Source organism: Epinephelus fuscoguttatus, linkage group LG22, assembly GCF_011397635.1.
Source record: "Epinephelus fuscoguttatus linkage group LG22, E.fuscoguttatus.final_Chr_v1".
NCBI lineage: Eukaryota > Metazoa > Chordata > Actinopteri > Perciformes > Serranidae > Epinephelus > Epinephelus fuscoguttatus.
Genome location: NC_064773.1, coordinates 6,972,088 through 6,991,448, shown reverse-complemented (window position 1 = coordinate 6,991,448; position 19,361 = coordinate 6,972,088). Strand labels below are relative to the sequence as shown.

General features: G+C 40.9%; 2 protein-coding genes across 3 annotated transcripts in view; both read left to right on the top strand.

Annotated features, from left to right (window-relative positions):
- Window positions 1–1,948, top strand: part of creb3l2 (cAMP responsive element binding protein 3-like 2) — a 40,205-nt gene extending 38,257 nt beyond the window's left edge. For both annotated transcript variants that reach the window (XM_049567273.1, XM_049567272.1), the window contains exon 12: window positions 1–1,948. This exon is cut by the window's left edge and continues 1,119 nt beyond it. The gene's annotated coding sequence lies outside the window, so the exon portion shown is untranslated.
- Window positions 1,949–6,920: 4,972 nt separating this feature from the next.
- The window catches only part of dgki (diacylglycerol kinase, iota), a 113,835-nt gene continuing 101,394 nt past the window's right edge, over window positions 6,921–19,361 (top strand). The window contains exon 1 of the mRNA XM_049567408.1: window positions 6,921–7,384. Coding sequence (XP_049423365.1) covers window positions 7,161–7,384 — 224 coding nt within the window. The 5' untranslated portion in view covers window positions 6,921–7,160. The remainder of the gene's footprint in view (window positions 7,385–19,361) is intronic.

The following is a 19,361-nucleotide window of genomic DNA, read 5'->3' as shown; positions in this document are numbered from 1 at the left end:
CATGGCTCTGTTCAAGTATAAAAAACACCACGTACACGAACCTTGTTTTCAAGGTGCTGGTAGACAGATTTTGTTACCTCAAGGCTGACTTATAGTTGTGTAGGCTCTACCCAGAGTCTACGCCGTAGCCTTTGCCATCGTGACCATTTACAGTTGTGCGCTGATCTGTCTGTAATGTTTGATTCAACTACCACATGTAAAACGCACATAAAACGTGGTGAAATAGTGACGATATTAAACAACAGTTGAAAACTCTGCTACATTATACCTCAAAAGGTTCACAGATGAAACACTTGTCTTTTGCTAGACATGTTTTCCCCACATATTCAACATGCTAACGTTATTAGCATAAGCCTGTGACATTTCCAGTTGCATACTTTAGCCTAGCAGCTAGTAGTCATTTCCACTTCTCAAATGAAGCAGGGTAAAACAGCAACATTTAACAAAGGTAAATTCAGATCCAATATAACTCACAAGGTTTAACGACAAAACAGTTGTCTTATACTTGACACGTTTTCATCACATATGCAACATGCTAACATTATTAGCGTAAGCCTGTGACATTTGCTGTTGCATATATTAGCCTAGCAGCTAGCGGTCTTTTTCTCTACTCAATTGAAGCCGTGAACAAAAGCAACATTTAATGAAGGTAACGTTAAAACAAGATCCATCTGATCATTATAACTCACAAGGTTCAACAACAGAACAGTTGTCTTATACTTGACATTTTTCCCCCACATATACAACATGCTAGCAGCTTAGCCTAGCAGGTAGCAGACGTTCTCTACTCATATGGATATGGGGCTGGGATCAATGACACATAAGACTTAAAACAATATTTTTTTTAATCTTTATCTGTAAAATAAATGTTAAAAAAAAACTTAATTTGCCTATGCTGTCGGTACAGCTTAGCAGAAGTGTAAACCTCACTTTAGACAGAGCCATGCTAGCTGTTTCCCTGTTTCCAGTGTGCTGAGCTAAGCTAACTCACTTCATAATTACCATACAAACACGAGAGTGGTATCGGTAACTATTCCTTTAAGAGAAGTGTGATGGAACCACAGTATGAACTTTATGCACTAACTTCATTTGGCCTTTAATTTTGCGATGCTTTTGCCTTAAACACTCTTACTGTCAGCTCCCAGAGTCTTTATCTGCTCTGATCTCTCAGCATTTGCCAAAAACCTTATTCCCATTAATGGAAAAAAAAATCTATTTTTGTAAATATGAGTTGTTAATAAATAAGGAAGTCTAAATGTGTCTGGGATCTGTAGTTTATAAACCAATCCATAATTCATTCAGTCTATTTTGGATGTGATGTTGATAAATTATGAATGAGAGACGCTTTACGGTTTGCCCTGACATTCTTTTGGGTTTAGTTTAATTACAGATGATGGTTTAAAGTCTTAATTGTCCTTTTCAAAGTGTATTACAGATGTTTTTCTGAGCTTTATTGAAACATGGTCTTTCATGTGTGTTACAGTTTACTCTCTGTACATCTAGCTGTTGTTAAAACTCGCTATCATCTTTTTAACAATTGAACTAAATTACACCCAGAAACATAAGACATTGTATTTTCACCAGAGGAATGAATGAACAGAAGTAGATCCCAGTCCTGTTTAAAGACAAGACAACAGTATTTGTATATCTAGGTATCATGTTAAGCTTTGTAGTCAAATCAGTGGCTAGATCATCAAAGATATTTTGTTAAATCTGTATGTTTTAGGCCAAAACAACATTCCTCACTGCCGAGGGCATTAGGAAACACAAGATACTGAGTTTGTTTTGATTTTTTAAAAGTGGAAAATTCTCCTCTAGTTTAGACTGTAACCAGCAGTCAGTCTAAACTAGATTTAAGTTTCATGTTGCTCCTGTGTAAAGCCACTTGTGTCTTTTTTCTTTAAATGTATATAGTATTTTCCTTAGTAAAAGCGTATTTTGCAAAGCATATTGTGATTGTGTGTGGTCTCTTTGTGGTTAATTTTTAATATAAGAGAAGAAAGAAAGACACAAAAACTAGTTGGTACAGCATTTTTTGAGCTGGGGTTATTGTAAAAAGTAAAAAAAAAAAAAGTCTGCACATATCAAGATGTGGGCCGACTCCCCTCTGGGCATGATACACCAACATGTTTCCATGCTCCTTGATGACCTGCGAAATGTGGTGTGCAGGGTGTCCAGAAAGGGTAGTCTTATCCACAGTTGCATCGTCTATTATAGTACCAGTGAACATGCAGACAGTCATTCAATCATAAGATGGGAGATTTTTCACACAATTATTAAAAGGTTACCATATTTTATAGAAAGAGTGTATCTCATTCTTTAGTAAGTAAGTTACTTTCTCTAGAGGTATGCAACAGAGTTCAGGTATCTCAAGGTCTTGTTCACGACTGAGGTTAGAATGGAGTGTCGGATGGATCGGCTGTTTGGTGTGGCTTCTGCAGTGATGCGGGCACTACACTGGACCGTTGTGGTGAAGAGGGAGCTGAGCCAGAAGGAGAAGCTTTACCGGCCCATCTACGTCCCTACCCTCACCTATGGTCATGAGCTCTGGGTAGTTACCGAAAGAATGAGGTTGTGGATACAAGCAGCCAAAATGAGTTTCCTCCGTGGAATGTCTGGGCTCAGCCTTAGAGATAGGGTGAGGAGTTCGGACATCAGGAGGGAGCTCGGAGTAGAGCCGCTGCTCCTTCATGTCGAAAGGGGTCAGTTGAGGTGGTTCGGGCATCTGATCAGGATCCTCCAATGTCTGGGCTCAGCCTTAGAGATAGGGTGAGGAGTTCGGACATCAGGAGGGAGCTCGGAGTAGAGCCGCTGCTCCTTCATGTCGAAAGGGGTCAGTTGAGGTGGTTCGGGCATCTGATCAGGATCCTCCTGGGTGCCTCCCGTGAGAGGTGTTCTGGGCACGTCCCACTGGTAGGAGGCCCTGGGGCAGACCCAGAACACACTGGAGGGATTACATATCTCATCTGGCCTGGGAACACCTTGAGGTCCTCCAGGAGGAGCTGGGAGAGGGATGTCTATGGTGTTTGGCTTGGCCTGCTGGCCCAGCGACCCGGCCTCAGATAAGTGGATGAAAATGGATGGATGGATGGCACTTCTCAGAGCTACAATCCAACAGGTAATGGAAGATCTGACCTCTGATTTTAGAACTGGAGATGTTGCCCAAAAGGCAAACCTCCAGATCCTTTGGGAAAGTGACTCCATGGATTGTGGACTGAATGGGTTGACGGGCTTCTTTGCCTGGGCCTCACAGAGTCTGGGATCGCCTCTGTGTACTTCACTGGATGATTAATAGTTGTCGTTGGCTTCAAAGCATTCTCTCTCTCTCTCTGTGCGACTTTAAATTAAGTTAAGGCCAAACTCCATTAGGACAGACAGGCATGTCATGGTTAACACACTGGCCTGTAGAGGAGCTTCTTTCTCCTCCATCATGACAAAGATCCTGAAATAGATCAGCAGCAGCGCCTCGTAATTAGTACTGCGAATTGCACTGACAGTCCCAAGACAATACGCAGTCCCTCCGCTTCATACCAGTCCAGTCTCATGGTAACACAGCAACAGTAAATTCCATCACTGCTCCAGTTACGGTACATCATGTTTTCATAAAACTGATATGAGTAACAGTAGAGACTTTCTAAACTGTGTGATGAAAAACTCGTAACTGAGAGTAAATAGATCAAGGAGCTGAGTTGCAGGAGTTTTCAGGCATGAAACGTGCTAATTATAAATGAGAAATCCTTTCATCAGGACCAACAGAGAAAGTTTCTGCATTAATGCCTTTGTGTCCTAATGTGAGAGTCTGGTCTCCTCAAATTAAAATATGACTTTTAGGCTGTTTTGTATTCTTTTTAAAGTTGTTTTGTTTTCCCTTGGCCCTCCTCCCTCTCCCAGGGAGGCCTACAGATATACATTTCTACCAGAAAAAAAAAAGCCAGGAAAAAAAAATAATTTCACATCACAATTATGAGCTTATTAGTCAAATTTTGACAAAGACAAAATTATGAGATAATCTAAAATTTGACTCATGAAGTCAAAACCAGGAGATCTGAAGTCAAAATGTTGACTTATTTAGTCAAAGCCAGGAGAGACAAAATCAAAGTTATGTGGAACTAAGTCAAAATTAGGAGATTCCAAGGCAAAGTGATGAATTATTGATTAAAAATTAAGAGATACACAATTAAATTTATTATTCTGGGTCAAAATTGAGATATAATAATTAAAAATTAAGAGATACTAAGACAAATACTGAATTATTTAGTCCAATTTTAGAGATAGGGAGTAACATAAAAAGATTCAAAGTCAAAATGTTGAATAATTAAGTTAAAATTAAGAGATAATCAGTTAAATGTATGATAGAAATTAAAAATGATGTGGTTCTAATTACACATTGATATTATTTTGTCAAAAATAAGAGAAACTAAGTCAAAATGTCGACTTATTTAGTCAAAGTTAAGAGATAGAAAGTAAAATTTATATGATACAATGTCAGCATTATGTAATATTAAGTCAAAAATGTGTGATTTTAAGTCAAAATTATAAGATATAAAGTCAAATTAAGAAATACACAGTCATACGTGTGTTGAATGTTGACTCAGGTCAAAATAATGTTTTTACTAAAAGGGTAATTATGTAATTTCACATCAAAATTATGCAGTGCTATGTCAAAATTTGGTGATACAAGGCCTAAGTTCCTAAGATCTTCAGTAAAACTTGTCCTACAAATTAAAAATTGTGATACTTAGTCCAAATTATGAATTATTAATTCAAAACTAAGAGAAACTAAGTCAAAATTTTAACTTATTTAGTCAAAATGAAGTGATAGAAAGTAAAATGTATGTTGTACAAAGTCAGACTTATCCAATAATATGTCAGATTATGTCATAGTAAGTCAAACTGTTGACTTACTGAATCAGAATTAGGAAATAAGCCAAAGTGATACAACATCAGACTTACGTTATTGTAAGACAAAATGTTGACTTATATCAAAATGATGTTGAGATGAAAACAATGATTATGTAAAATCACATCAAAATTATGTGATATTAGGCCTAAGACAAAATTAGGAGACACAGAGTCAACAATTTTTACTTATTAAGTCAGAATTAAGAGATACAGGTTCAAACTTGTGTGATACAAATGTAAAGATGTGATTTCATGTACATGTGGTGTGTTTGGTGAAATGACTCGTGGCTGATAACTGCAGAGAGGCTGCAGACAGATGCTCCCCTGCAGAAAAACAGGGACACAAAGGTCACACAGGTCACCTCGGGTCACTGATGACTCTGTAAATATGACGGCTCAGTGCAGTGAGGTGAAGCAGGAGGAGGACAGATGTGACCTGATGTGTGACAGCCAGAGACAGTGAGGAGTTAATGGGAGGTAATGTGAGAATATTATTATCATCATGACAGAGCTGACACGCACAGTCCGTGAATGCAGCATATGGACTCTGTGTGTGTGTGTGTGTGTGTGTGTGTGTGTGTGTGTGTGTGTGTGTGTGTGTGATTAATGTGTGAGAGTGAGATCCTGAGAGGGGGGTGCGTGTTTGTGCGTGCACGCTCACCCTCTGCCCTACTTTCTGACTGATGATGCTGCAGAAAGGAGGAGGAGAGGGAATATCCCACAATGCCGCGCTGCTCGTCCTGTGGGCCGGACGGATGGATGGATGGAGGGATGAGCTTATAGATGGATGGATGCTGCGGTTAGTTGTAGTCCCGCACACACTGAACGTGTTAATTGTCACCGCCCTCGCGCTTTCGCAGTTTTTAAAACCTGTCGTGTCACACAAAGAATAAAATACTCCACTTCCGGTCACATCTTTAAAAATAAAAGCTTCTTAAAAACAGAATCAAATCCCAAGCAAAATTGTTGTGCAGCAGTTGCAGCACAAAGCAGAGTGAGTGCAAATATAAAATATCAATAAGGTGCAAATACAGACTGCAATAATAAATGATTATGTCCAAGAAATGAGTCAGAGAGTTATAATTAAAGTAAGGATGTTAATGTTTGGACACCACTTGTGGCCACAGTGACTTCACCCCACACTTCTGCAAGTTAATTACAAACAAAAGTTTATTTATTTAACAGGGACAGCGCACTGCTACTTAGCTGCACCAGAGACAGCTTTAAGCTAATTTTCATCTGTAGTCCCTGGGCAGAATAGGGCAAAATAAAATAAAATGAAAATAATTACAAAGGTTCAATGTTCAATGTTTTAAATTTGTTAATCTATTAAAACATTGAAACAAATCATCCAGTTCTGATTTCCAATTTATTAAACAACGTTTGCACTTCTAAACTTGAGAATCTACCGTCCTGACATTTATACATGATTAAAATTACTTACTTAATTAATTATTAATTAATTACTACAGTTGTAATCCATTCTTTTTAAAACTTTAAAGGAAATTTTGAATGTATAAAAAGTTTGTAGGCTATTTGTCAAAATAAAAAATAAACAGAAATGGAGAATGGGGGCATCGCGGCCCTTTGCTGCATGTCAGTCCCCACTCTCTCTCCCCCTTTCACTCTTTGTCCTGTCAATAAAGGCAAAAAGCCTATAAAAATAATCTTAAAAAAAAGAAATTGAGAATGTGTATTTAAAGTTAAAAAAGAATACAAGTTTAGACTAAATAAAGAATATGTGTAGGCGGCAGGGTGGTGCAGTGGTTAGCATTGTCGCCTCACAGGAAGAGGGTTTCTGGCACTTTTTCTGTAATAATAATAATAATAATGATGATGATAAACATAAAAATGACTTAAGGACACAGAGAAAGGTCCATAACATACCACACGAAAAAAACCCCATCATCTCTATGTACAACTATGAAAAACTTTTATTTTGAAGGATGTGACGCTCTACTTCCTGGATGACGTCCCCAGCTTGACGCGGCTCTCCTCCAGTAGCTTTGGGGCTCGTGAGTGCAGTTCAGTCTGTTGTCCAGGCGGCTGCGCGTGCTGCCGTGCCTGGCTGCAGTATATAACGGCGGTCAACGGTCAGAAATCACAACGGTCAAGCCGCTCAGAGACGTTCACGGCGCCGCTAACACTCCCCCCCAAAACCCGTACAGTCCTCCGCTCCACCACCGGCACCTGTGTCCCCTCACAAGCCGGCAGAGAGGGGGGTCCAGAGCGGGGCGACACAGCAAGGACCGACCAGCATGGACCCCCAAGCGAAGGAGCGAACCGGCCCGGCGGCGGGGGGCTTCAGCGGGCGCCTGGCCTCTCTGGGAGCCGACGGGGGCGACTCGGAGTCCGGAGCCGGCTCGGAGGAAGCTGGCGTGGGCTGCTGCAGCGACACGTTCAGCAGTCTGCCCGACATGGAGCAGGAGACGCTGGAGGAGAAACTCAGAGGACTGGCGTTCAGAAAACAGACCTCGTATCGGTGAGTGGGGAGGCTGCTGGGAGGATGCTGGGACAGGATACTGGGCAGAGGAGGATATGCTGGTGTTTGTACTGGTCTGTTGTGGATTGTGCTAGCGCTCATGTTTATTTCATGTGAGCTAATGCTGGTGTAAGAATGACATGTAAGCTAGCTGAAGCTTATGGACACAGACACGGGGCACGAGCAGAGGAGGGATTATAGCAAAGGTTATTATTTTGCTCATTTATGATTTATAATTCTCACGAAGCTTCACGTGCTCTGGTGTGGTAGCTTGTCTGGGCTAGCCATGTTATGGTCATGCTGTCAACAACATGGCACACACACACACACACCAGCAGCAGCCCATGTCAGTGGATCAAAACAATTTTGCATATGCAATAATGTGTGTATGTGTGTGCATCTCTGTTGTGTTGGAGCATGTGAAGGGGGGGGGGGGGCAGGAGAAACAGCATTGATTTTTGGGCAATGTGTGTGTGTGTGTGTGTGTGTGTGTGAGATGAGTGTGTATGTGTGTGTGAATGCCAGCAGCAGCCTGACACCCTGGTGCGAATGGCAGCTGCTGTTGATAGTGAAAACTGGCCAGAGCCCAAACACACACACTCACTCTCACACAGCAGTTTGGTTGTCAAATGTCACTGACAGGAATGTGTGGCATCTATCTGTCTGTCCATATATCAGTCTGACTGTCTGTCAGCCTGTCAATTTAGTGCTTGTTTTGTGGCTCTGTGTGTCAGCCGAAATGATCTGCGTTTAGAGATCGCATCAATCGTTTTAACTCGTTTGTGTCTGATTGACTTGTTTAGGGGAGCGGTGGCACAGTAGAGCAACAGTTTGTGTGACTGAAATCACCGAATCCAGGACAGCGTGTAAATACTAGTTGATTTTGGACTCTTTTAAGGTCTAGTGTGTAAGATATAGGATATTTTAATGGCGTCTAGCAATGAGGATTGCAGAATACAACCAGCTGAAACGTCTCCTGGTTAGAATTCCTTCATTGTCCGTTGTTCAGGAAGTTTTTACCAGGAGCTGAATTATCTGCAGAGGTCTCCTCCTCTCCAGAACAAACAGACCAGGTGGATTAAACCAGTGAAAACATTAAATAAAGCAGTTTCATGTTAAAAATCAGTGTTTCTGCTATGCTGTTTGGCATGTTGCAGATGGGCTGCTAGCCCATCGACGGCTTATGTGTGCTCACCTTTTTTTTTTGATCAAAACGTTCAGGAAGATTTAACCAGGAGCCCAGTTATCCTCAGAGGTCTCTTCCTCTCTAAAACAGACAAACCCATTGACTTAAACCCATAAAACACACTAAATGAAGCAGTTTCATATTTAAAAAAATCAGTGTTTCTCCTGTGCTGTTCAGCTCGTCATATAGAGGCTGCTAGCCCAGCTCCTGCTAATGTGTGCTCACCTTTTGTCTCTGATAACTTAAGCTCCAGACGTTCAAGAGGTCTTTACCAGGAGCCGAATTATCAGCAGAGGTCTCCTCTTCCTCAGATAAAACAGATCAGGTGATTTAATGTGGTACAATCACTGAATAAAGTTGTTACATGTTAAAAAACAGTGTTTCTGCTATGATGTTCGGCTCTTCAGAGACGGTTGTGTTTAGGTTGTGTTTAGTTTGTCCATTATGGGCTACTGTAGAAACATGGCAAAGAGACATGGTGATCTCTGTGGACATGGACCTCCTCCATATTTAGATATAAATGGCTCATATGAAGGTAACAGAAACACAACTATTTTTATTTTCAGGTGATTATACTCTAAAGAAAAAACACTTATATTTTATATTCCATTCATGCCAATATGTCCCTCTAAATCCTACACACTGGACCCTTTATACTTATTTTCACATTTCATCATAATCTATTTAATTTAATTTGTGGGAAAGCAAAATATGTGTTCTCTAAATTATAGACAATATTAAATAAATTAATTTCAGATAAATGTAAAAGGAAAGGTTCATATTAGATTACATGGGGCCTTTTGTTTCACCAGTAATTAACGTGTAAATCAGATTAAATATGCATCGTGTAAACACATTAAAACATAATGAACTGGCCATTTTGGGACGGATATTCATCTCATTTGAAAAAGGGATGGTGCAGTATAATCCTATTACAATCCATTTGGCAGATCATAATTTGTCCGGTTTATTATACTCATTTTTTTTCTCTTTTTAAACGCCCACGTGAGCTACATGTAGTGTAAGACAAATACATCACCAAGGCAAGACTCACCGCTCTTTCACTTTTATTGTGTCACCATTTTTCTCTCTCTTCCTCTGGGTGTTTTCCACCGGGGGGGAAACCGTCCTTGGTTAAGTGAGGTTTCCAGGAGATTGTGCATCGCGGGGAGTGCCGCAGCTGGTTGGCCCTGTCCAATTTTATAACAGCAGGGGTAGTTTGTTCTGATAAATGTGTTGCCTCAGCCAAACAACACAAAAACACAGCAGTAAACTGGTGAATGGGTGGCTTTGGAATATTGGGCATGTCAGGGCTGACTTCAATCCACAGAACTCCAAGTCTTTCACAGATTTCTATGTTTTATTATCATCTGACTGCCATAATCTGTGCTGCTGAGTTTCAGCATGATGTTTCATTATTTTTTCATCATAAATCCAAGAGATGAGTGACACATTTAGGGTGTTTAGAGCTGTGCTTGTAGATACACTGAATCTTCCAGGTTTATTTTGTGTGTGACACCAACAGACATATTCAAATCCAGTCAGATATGAATGTGTGAAAAAGACAAAATGTTCATTTTTGACATGTGGGGAGCTGTTAGCAATGCTTCAGATATTTCGACTTACTTCTGCCTGTATAATGGTCACTGATGAATCACTGAGACTTGGTGCTCTGCAAAACGATTTTCGATTTGGCCATTAAAAGCATCTTAAGGGACTATATTTGTCAGGTTGCTCTTAAAGCTGTTGTAACAGCTGTTGGACCTGTTTGAATGTGTGCAGTCGAGCAGCAGACTACACCTCAAAATAACCGACTGTCACTTTCTTGCAGAGAGTTAGACGAGGACTGATGCAGCTAGTTAGCTTAGCTTAGCATAGAGACTGGAAACGGAGGGAAACAGCTAGCCTGGCGCCGTCCAAAGATGAAACAAATCTGCCTCCCAACACCTCTGAAGCCCACTAAATGACAGACTTTGTTTAATCAGTGGTTTGTGGTTGTGGTTTTGAAGGGGATTATCTGCTGGACTGTGTCTTCTCTCCGCCGGTTGCCTGGCAACCTCAGTGAAGACGATGCTGTATTGGATATTTCCCACTGTTCCTTTTCTGTACAAACTGGAGTCAGATACTAGAGCTGAATGATTTTTAAAGTTTTTATTTGACTGATATTGATGTTGCGATATGATTTGTGGTGTCAGGTGGAATGATCATTTCTAAATCATTATTCTCAGTTTAATTAGAAAACGTGTTAGAATGATTATGGTGTGATTTTTGCTGTAATTTGCACCAAACAAAGATGTTTTTTGAAGTCTGCAGAATATGAAGTGTGGGACAGGACATCTCAGGACATCTCAGGACATCTCTGCAGCACAGAAACATTTCTGTAAAACTTTTTTGGACACGTATTTTGCCTTTAACGAATATTTGGAAAACAACGCAATATCTCCAAACAGCCATAAAACACAGATTAACGACAACATGGTTTAACAAAGGTATCAAATTCAGCTCAGTAGTAACTGTCAAAGTTCATAGGTCATGGACAAAGCAACTGTTTTCGCTAGTGACCCATACTTAGCTTTAGCATGTTTACATTGCATACATTAGCTTAGCAGCTAGCTGACTTTTTTCTGCTACTCATAGCTTAAAAAACCACATGTAACGTTATGATTTTTCTAACTCATTGTTGGTTAAAGTCACCAGCTCCGTTGAATTTCAGCCTGTATGCACGTTTTTTCAGCCCAACATTGTTAAAACACAGCGGCTAATGTTGCTGTAGTGACAAGTTAGCGGAGCGAGATGGCCGTTCAGGCGGGTAATGGGTAAAGCTACGTTGTGTTTTATCTCGTAATGGCATTGTTTACGTACGGCATGTGTTCTGTCTGTTGTCTCCATTTTTTGTCGTAATCCAAATTATTTCCACACTGCTGATTTATTCCCGAGTAAATAACGTTATTCTCATTGTCTTTATCTTGGCTGTTTGACAGTGGCACAGACTGTCTAAATAAAAGCGTATCCTAAAGATGACACTAGCTATGTTTCCATCCAAAAGTGATTCGAATCATTGGGAAATGCGCATTAAAAGAAATACGCATCCTGTGTGTTTCCATTCAATGTACGGACTTTGGTGAAAACTATGAACTCGCGTGAGTTTTCCGCAGAACCGGAAACAAAACAAGTCTCGCATTCTTCTTCTTCTACGTTTTCTGGCGGTTGGCAACCAGCTTGTAAATGCGTTACCGCCTTCCCGACCCGGAGTGTGGATATAACTATGGAGAGAGATGCGCTACGTCAGACTTAATTCGAACATAACTGTTTCCATCCCCCGTTTTGCGAATCAACATTTTTTCAAATCAACCAAAACCCAGCTAAAGCGAGCGTATTTTAGTTTGTGCGAATCAGGGGATTTTAATTTGAATTTTTCCATCATAATTTTTCAATGCGATACTTGTAGATGTGCATCTAAACAGGCTGATGGAAACATAGCTAGTATGGATCGATGTTGTCACTTCGCATCGGTGATACTGGATCGTTGATCTTTGAATTGATATTGATCCAGATTGATGGATTGTTACACCCCTAGTAGGTACCCCTCCTGAGCCAATTTTGGACATCCAGGGGCGGCGTGTCAATTTGTGCTTATTACGTGCATTGTCTCTTTTCAAAATAAACATAACAAAAGAAACAGTTTTAACAGAAAATTTACAATTTGTGCTTGTGAAATGCTACAGTCTTTTTAAAAATAAACTTAGATAGGTAAGAATTTAGGTAAAAATGTAGTTTTTAGGTGTACTTCCTTAGGTTTAAGCAACTAAAGCACATAGATAGGTTTAGCAAAAAAAAAAAAAAAGATTTGTCATAAAATATGTGGGCTTGTTACTCACGTAATGTAACGTCATGTGACAGACATACGTCACATGACATACATCACTAGCATAGTATGCTACACATACTAGCACACTGTCCAAGTTGTGCCTCTGTGCATTGGTGTCTAGCGCCAACAAGCTGGCATAGAGGCCGTGTTGGATTTGAAAATTGCAGTTGTCCATATTGCGATTTTGATTGAATCTAGATTAAATGTTCAGCCCTATCAGGTGCTACAAAAGGCTCACTTAAAAGTGCTGCCTGTCATTCACTCACTTCACTCAGCCCAGGTTGTTTTGGGTAGAGGCTCTGTAATATTCAATATGTCAGATATATATATTTGATTAAAATGGGATTGGGAGTAAAAGTGAGAGATCAATATGGGTGGAAATCTGCACCCTAGATAAAAAAAAACAAAACAAAATGACTGGGCAACGTTGGCAGAATATTTTCCACCCATGTGCCACCCTCTGTTCTGTATCATTTCCCAGTAATATTATTCAGTGCTTGTGTACTGCAAATGGCCTCATTGGAAATCCCCAGTTGGATTTATTTCATTTGGAAAGAGAAATTTTGGCTCATGTTACTGCAGCTACTGTTTGCTATTGTTCATAAAAATGTATTTTGGTGAAATACAAGAATTTTACTATTACAGAAGAAGTGCACCCTCACTTATTTCTGATGGATTTTTTTTTTCATAAATCCAGAGAATAGACTGCATTTAGGACTACAATGGAAATAATCTTCTGGCTTTATTTTTAATCCTCCGCAGTATGTTAATTGTATGGTTGGATGAATGCAGTCTGGCATCTGTAATTGTGTCAGATAAAAGTGTCTGTTCCTGCACTTGTCTTCTGTACCAGTCGTAGGGGCGCGTAAGAACGTCAGTTACATGCCGCCAAGTCTTGGTGTTTTTTTGACCTTTGGCCTTATTGGATGAAGCTATGTATAATCTGTGAATTCTCCTCTTCATGGGATCAGCCATGTGGAGGAAATGGCATTAGCCGGTCAAGGGAGATGGTTTGTAAGAAGGTAGTTTACATAGCTTTGAAGTGGCCAGTGCCAAGAAGTGAATTACCATATGTGGCAATATGAAAGAGCTGCGAAATGATGCCGTCGAACATCAAAGACTCAGTGTGTGAGTGTGTGTGTGTGTGTGTGTGCTTTTGCGGTATTATGTGTTTATGGCAGCGTAAGGCACGTGTAACTTATCTGCCAGACATTCGTCACACTTTGTCTGTGTGTGTGTTCCCAGAATACTGTCCCTCCTTTTATCTATTCTTAGACGTCTCACCCGTCTGCCTGCATGACAGTCAGAAAGACAGTTGCTTTGTCTGTGTGTGTGTGTGTGTGTGTGTGTGTGTGTGTGTGTGTGTGTGTCAGTCATGCCAACCAGTTAGTCAGCACGGCAGTTAGTCTGTAAGACATTATTACAATTAGCTAGTCAGTCAACCAGCTGGACACTCAATCTGTAAGTCACTTCCTGTCTATCTGTCTATGACAGTCGGCTGGTCAGCAGTTCATTTATACGTTTTTGGACAATCCAGCTGTCGTGATAGGTGGTCATCAACAGGACCAAATGGATTGAGCTCCTGCGTCTTTACAGCCTGTATATTCACAATCCATCATCACTGAACACTGTCTGAAGTCCTAATGGACCTAGACGTCTTCAGTATTTACAACCTTACTGGAATGCCCTATTGCTGATGCCACAATTGACTGATGGCTGTAATGAGATAAATATATGAAATATTAAATGCAACTTGGCTGGTTGGGTGATTGAAAGAATATATTGGGGAGGATTTTTGTAATTTTATTTAGCTAATCTAATGGAGTAAGAGTGGAGAGGAACACACCTGTGCATATATATTGAAATTCAAGTTTCTATTGGTTTGAAACGGCTCAGTACATGGCAAACATGTATTATTTTCCAGGCATACAAGAATACAAGGCTCTTGATTTTTAAAATATGGAGGTGGACTCCAGTACATTAAGAAAAATTAACACATAAGTCCTTGGCGTCGAAAGGGATCAGTTGAGGTGGGTCGAGCATCTGATCAGGATCCTCCTGGGCGCTTCCTGCTGGAGGTGTCCCGGGCACGTCCCACTGGTAGGAGGCCCCGGGGTAGACCCAGAACACGCTGGAGGGATTGCATATCTCATCTGGCCTGGGAACACCTTGGGGTCCCCCAGGAGGAGCTGGAAAGAGTTGCTGGAGAGAGGGACGTCTGGGGTGCTTTGCTTGGCCTGCTGCCCCCGCGACCTGGCCCCGGATAAGCGGCTGAAGTTGGATGGAACAAATAAGTCTAGAATAAGCCCTGTTTCCACCAAGCAGTACAGTACGGTACTGATTAGGTACCTGGAACCAAAAAAGTACCACTTCAGATACAGTACCCTGCTAGGTACCCCAACAGAAGGGGTACCAAAAATGGTAACGGTACGGAACGGTTCCATTGGTACCATCCACAACTTTTTGCAGTGGAAACCAAAAAAAGTGTACTGATCTGAACTGAACTGCTCGATGGAAACAGGGCTTATGTGTCAGCCCTGTGATAGTCTGGTGACCTGTACAGGGTGTACCCCGAATGAATGAATGAACCTGTAATACAAAAAATAAACAGAACAAAAACCTCCATTCATTAGCTTTTAGCTACAATCAGATTTTAAAGGTAAAACCGCATGACTTTATAATCACGGTACAATTCTATTAAAAGTCGATGCATGTTAATATTGAATTATGGCTCAGCCCTTTTGCTGCTACACAACCAAGACAAACAGGAAAAACAATCACCACCTCCTCAAATACCAAGTACAGTGTGAAAGACTTCTGCCGTGATCCCGTGTATGATTCTCTGTGACGTCTCAAACCAGTCGAGTAGAACGTGGATCCACTTTGAGGCATGGAGAGCTGCCTGTGTTTGTTAATTTTTGTTTGTGTTTGTCCACACACAGAATTATTTGTCCCACTGTCAAACACTGCCCCTGGCTTCTCCTTTGATGTGTCACCACTGTCAAAATTCACATTTGAGCCGCGCAGAGCCACACATGACGTGACTGACTTTAATAACTACCTGAACCCTCCACCTGGCAAACTAACCAGCTGGCCCTCACCATGACTCTGCTGGGTTAAAAATGCGACCATGGACTGTTTGCCCAATGGGGGGGGGTACAAAGAAACAAACACTTCGTCACCCAGCTTATCATGTGGCGAGATTTCACCACCGCCTTTGTGGGAAACGGTGCAGAAACTAACTGCCACAGGACAGGATGTCGTAACATTATCCCCCCACTATTTACAGCCCGCTTCACAAACAACAGATCACAATAAGTGCTTGTCATACCACTGTCCAATAAACTTTGGGTTTCATGTCTTCTTAGACTGCGGGACAGTGTACTTTAGGGAGCGGGAAGAAAGAGCGGCAGACGAGTAGAGAGGAAAAACATAAAAAGATATGAATGTATCTCATGTTGCTACTGCTGTGTACCACCTGCAGGGGTAAACAGTGATCAAAGGCCTTTCATCATCTGATGCTGGCAGAATATAAAACTCTCTTTTCAGCCTTCAATTAGGACAAAATACAGAGTAGAGCAAGGGATAGAAACGGATGGGGAGAAAGGGAAAGGAAACATGTTGGAGACAAAGTCAAAGGTGTGTCACGACTCAAGATATATACACAAAAAAAAGGAGAAATAGCGACAGATTGGTGCTGACGCATTTTAAGACGATTGCTGTGTTACCCAATGGAGAACTGATGCATTAGATTTTGCAATAATGTTTAACATGCTCTAAAAATAAAACTGATAACTTGCAACACGGTCCTCAAGCGCTAGAACAAGTCATGTAAGGTCCCTGATTTATTTTTAACAATGAGAGCCTCAGCTGCTGCTTATCGATGCTGGACTTTCTTCATGCCAAGTACTTTAATTATGTTTATCTACAACATTTACATTTTTTAAAATCTTTCTACATGAGGCTTTGCACTTGAAAGTGTACAGTAGGGAGTTGTGTTTGAGTTGAGCCTTAATCAGATTTCATAGTGGTACTTTCCTCAGGGCTCTTAAAGGCATTCATGAATTTTTAACCTTGTGATACATGTCTTTAGTTGTTTTATGTAAACATCGAGCGCGGGTCAACAGCCTAAAGGAAAGAGATATCTCAGATTGAGAAACCTCTGTAATGCCAAGCTGCATACAGTTAATTGTCTAACCAAGCAATGCATCACGGTGCAGTACAATAGCACTGGCTCCCTCCCTGAGGGAAATTAAGTTTAAAAGGCCAGCACAGAAAGAAATACTCGTTAAACACAACAGGAGACAACACACAAAACATTGACTTCATCACAGGGAGCGCTTGCATATCATCTTGTTAATCTCCTGGTACAGAAAGTGAAGATGTTACAGATTTTGCTTTTGTGTTTTTGGAGGTCCAAATATAAATTTCACACTCACATCTGTCAGACTACATGTTTGAATGGCAGCAATGCTTGGTTTGCTAATGTGGGATTTATACTTCTGCATCACGCTGTACGCTATGCCGTATCCTGACGTGCACCTCCTCAGAAATGTAACTACAGGCCGCTGAGATGCGTGATTTTGTAAGCTGAAACCATTTCCCTCAAAGCTTTTATTTACTTTAATTTCACAGATAAGAAATAATAAATTGTGGAGACAATAAATCCTCCTGTTATGGCTGTATGTGTTCTGTGCTGCTGTCCCTTTTTCCTCCCTTGTTGATCTGTTCAGGTGTGCTGCATTACCGAACGAGGTGCAGCACACCTGGCACGGAGGAGGTGTTTAAGAGGCCGTTTACACGTACACTGTGATTTTGATAAACGAAGACATCTTCCTTCGTTTGTGCCCTTCGTTTACACGCAAACGGAGATTTCTCCTCTGAAAACGAGTCTTTCTAAAAACTCTGGCCAGAGTGGAGATTTTGGAAAACTCCGGTTGCGCGTTTGCATGTAAACGGAGATAAACGGAGATAAACGGAGTTATAGGCAGCCCACGTCACAGTACGCGCCGGAACTTGCGCCTGTGTCAAAAGTGCGACCTATGTTGCTATGGTGCCAATGGATACATGGAAGGCTTGAGCTTCTCGTTACACTGCCACCTACAGGTTTGGCATGCTCTTGTGTATATAGACACGGGTAAGTGTAAACGAAGATCTTTTTGAAAACGGAGACGGTGAAATGTCCGTTTGTGAAAACAACTGGCAAATTGTAAACGGCCTCTAAGAACTCCTGCGCCAGCAGCAGAGGGGAGAGGCTCTGGTTTGGGGACTGCTGGTCCTGCTGCCTCTCACCATGGGGTTTTTGTTGTCTTGTTTGTCTGTTTTAATTCTAATAAATCCCATGGATTTGAATGTTTTCAAGGTGTTCATGTGATTATTTTGGGTCAGTGTTTGGAGTTTTGTTAGCCCCGTAGGGCCGCCTAAGGGTGGGGCATAACACCTCCACAAAAGTAACATTTTAAGTCTTGTGTGTGATTTATCCTGGCTTCATTTGAGCAGAGGAAATCCCTGCTCAGCGCTAGGCTATTTATACAATGTAAAATGCCATAGTCTTGTGCTAATAACGTTAGCATGTTGTATTTGTTTGGAAAACGTGTTTAGTATAAGACAGTTTGTCAGTGAACCTTGTGAGTTGTAATGGAGCCGAATTTTGTAACGTTGCCTTTGTTAAGTGTTGCTGTTGTCCCTGGCTTCATATGAGTAGAGGAAAAGTCCGCTAGCTGCTAGGCTAATTTATACAATGTAAAATGCCATAGGCTTGTGCTAATAATGTTAGCATGTTGTATTTGTGGGGAAAATGTGTCCAGATAAAGACAAGTGTTTGTCTGTGAATGCTGCGAGTTATAGTGAAGCTGATTTGTGTACTTGTGTTTGAAATTGTCGATCCCCTGACGTTTCATCTTGTGCTTCTTTTATGTCTCTGAGTGACTGAATTAAGAAATCCCTCTGTAACAATAATATCTAAGATGAACTATTTGTAACTAGTACGAAGGTCTCTTCATCCTTTGTTTGTCTGCTGATTACTTCTGCACGCTCCTCTTTATCTCCTCTCTCCCGTCAGGGCTACGGTGGATTTAACCAATAAAATCAATGAGGAATGAGAGCTCTCACCTGGGAACACCTGTACACTCAGTATAGCAGCCTGTAGAAAGAGCTGTTTCCTTATGTTTTATACAAGCAGTGTATGAGTCGGTTTTGTAGCTCAGTCTGTGTTAAATTCAGTGGAACGCTTGGCTCAGAGTCCGGGCGGCTTAAAGACACTCATGAATTTTTAAGCAGACGATCAGAGCACCAATTGTTGATGAAATACAAGGCTCACTGACACAATTTTCCCACTCTCATCGTCAGGATGGATGAACAGATATACATGCATATTTATGATACTCTTTTCCCGTTAGGAGGAGTAGGAGTAGTAGGAGGAGGTGGAGGTGGAGGTGGAGAAGAGTAAGCTGTATGGATGTATGGATAATTCAAAAGACATCGTGGGTCAACAGATGAATTTTTAAAACCAGTGTATCATCACTGTGTGCAGCTATATAAAGCTGTGGTTGGCTTTTTGTCAGTGGTCTTGTTAATTCCAGTCATAGCTGTCCGTTTTATTGGACCACTGTTACGTATCACTGGAGAGCTTTAGTTTCCCATGGTTTACTTTGCAAGACTGTTAATTTTTTTACTGTCAAATACACCAGAGAAAGCCTCATAACAACTGTCAATAAGGAAGTTTAACAAGATTGTTTTGATGATCACTAAATCTGCTGATTATTTTCTCAACCAGTGGATTACTTATCTGATCTATTAAGTGTTAGAAAATAGTAAAAAATGTCCATAACTATTCACCAAGCTGGAGGTATGACATTGCTTGTTCACTAATCGTTCAAAACTTGCCTGGGTTCAGATCTTGGAATGCGTTAGTGCTGGGTATC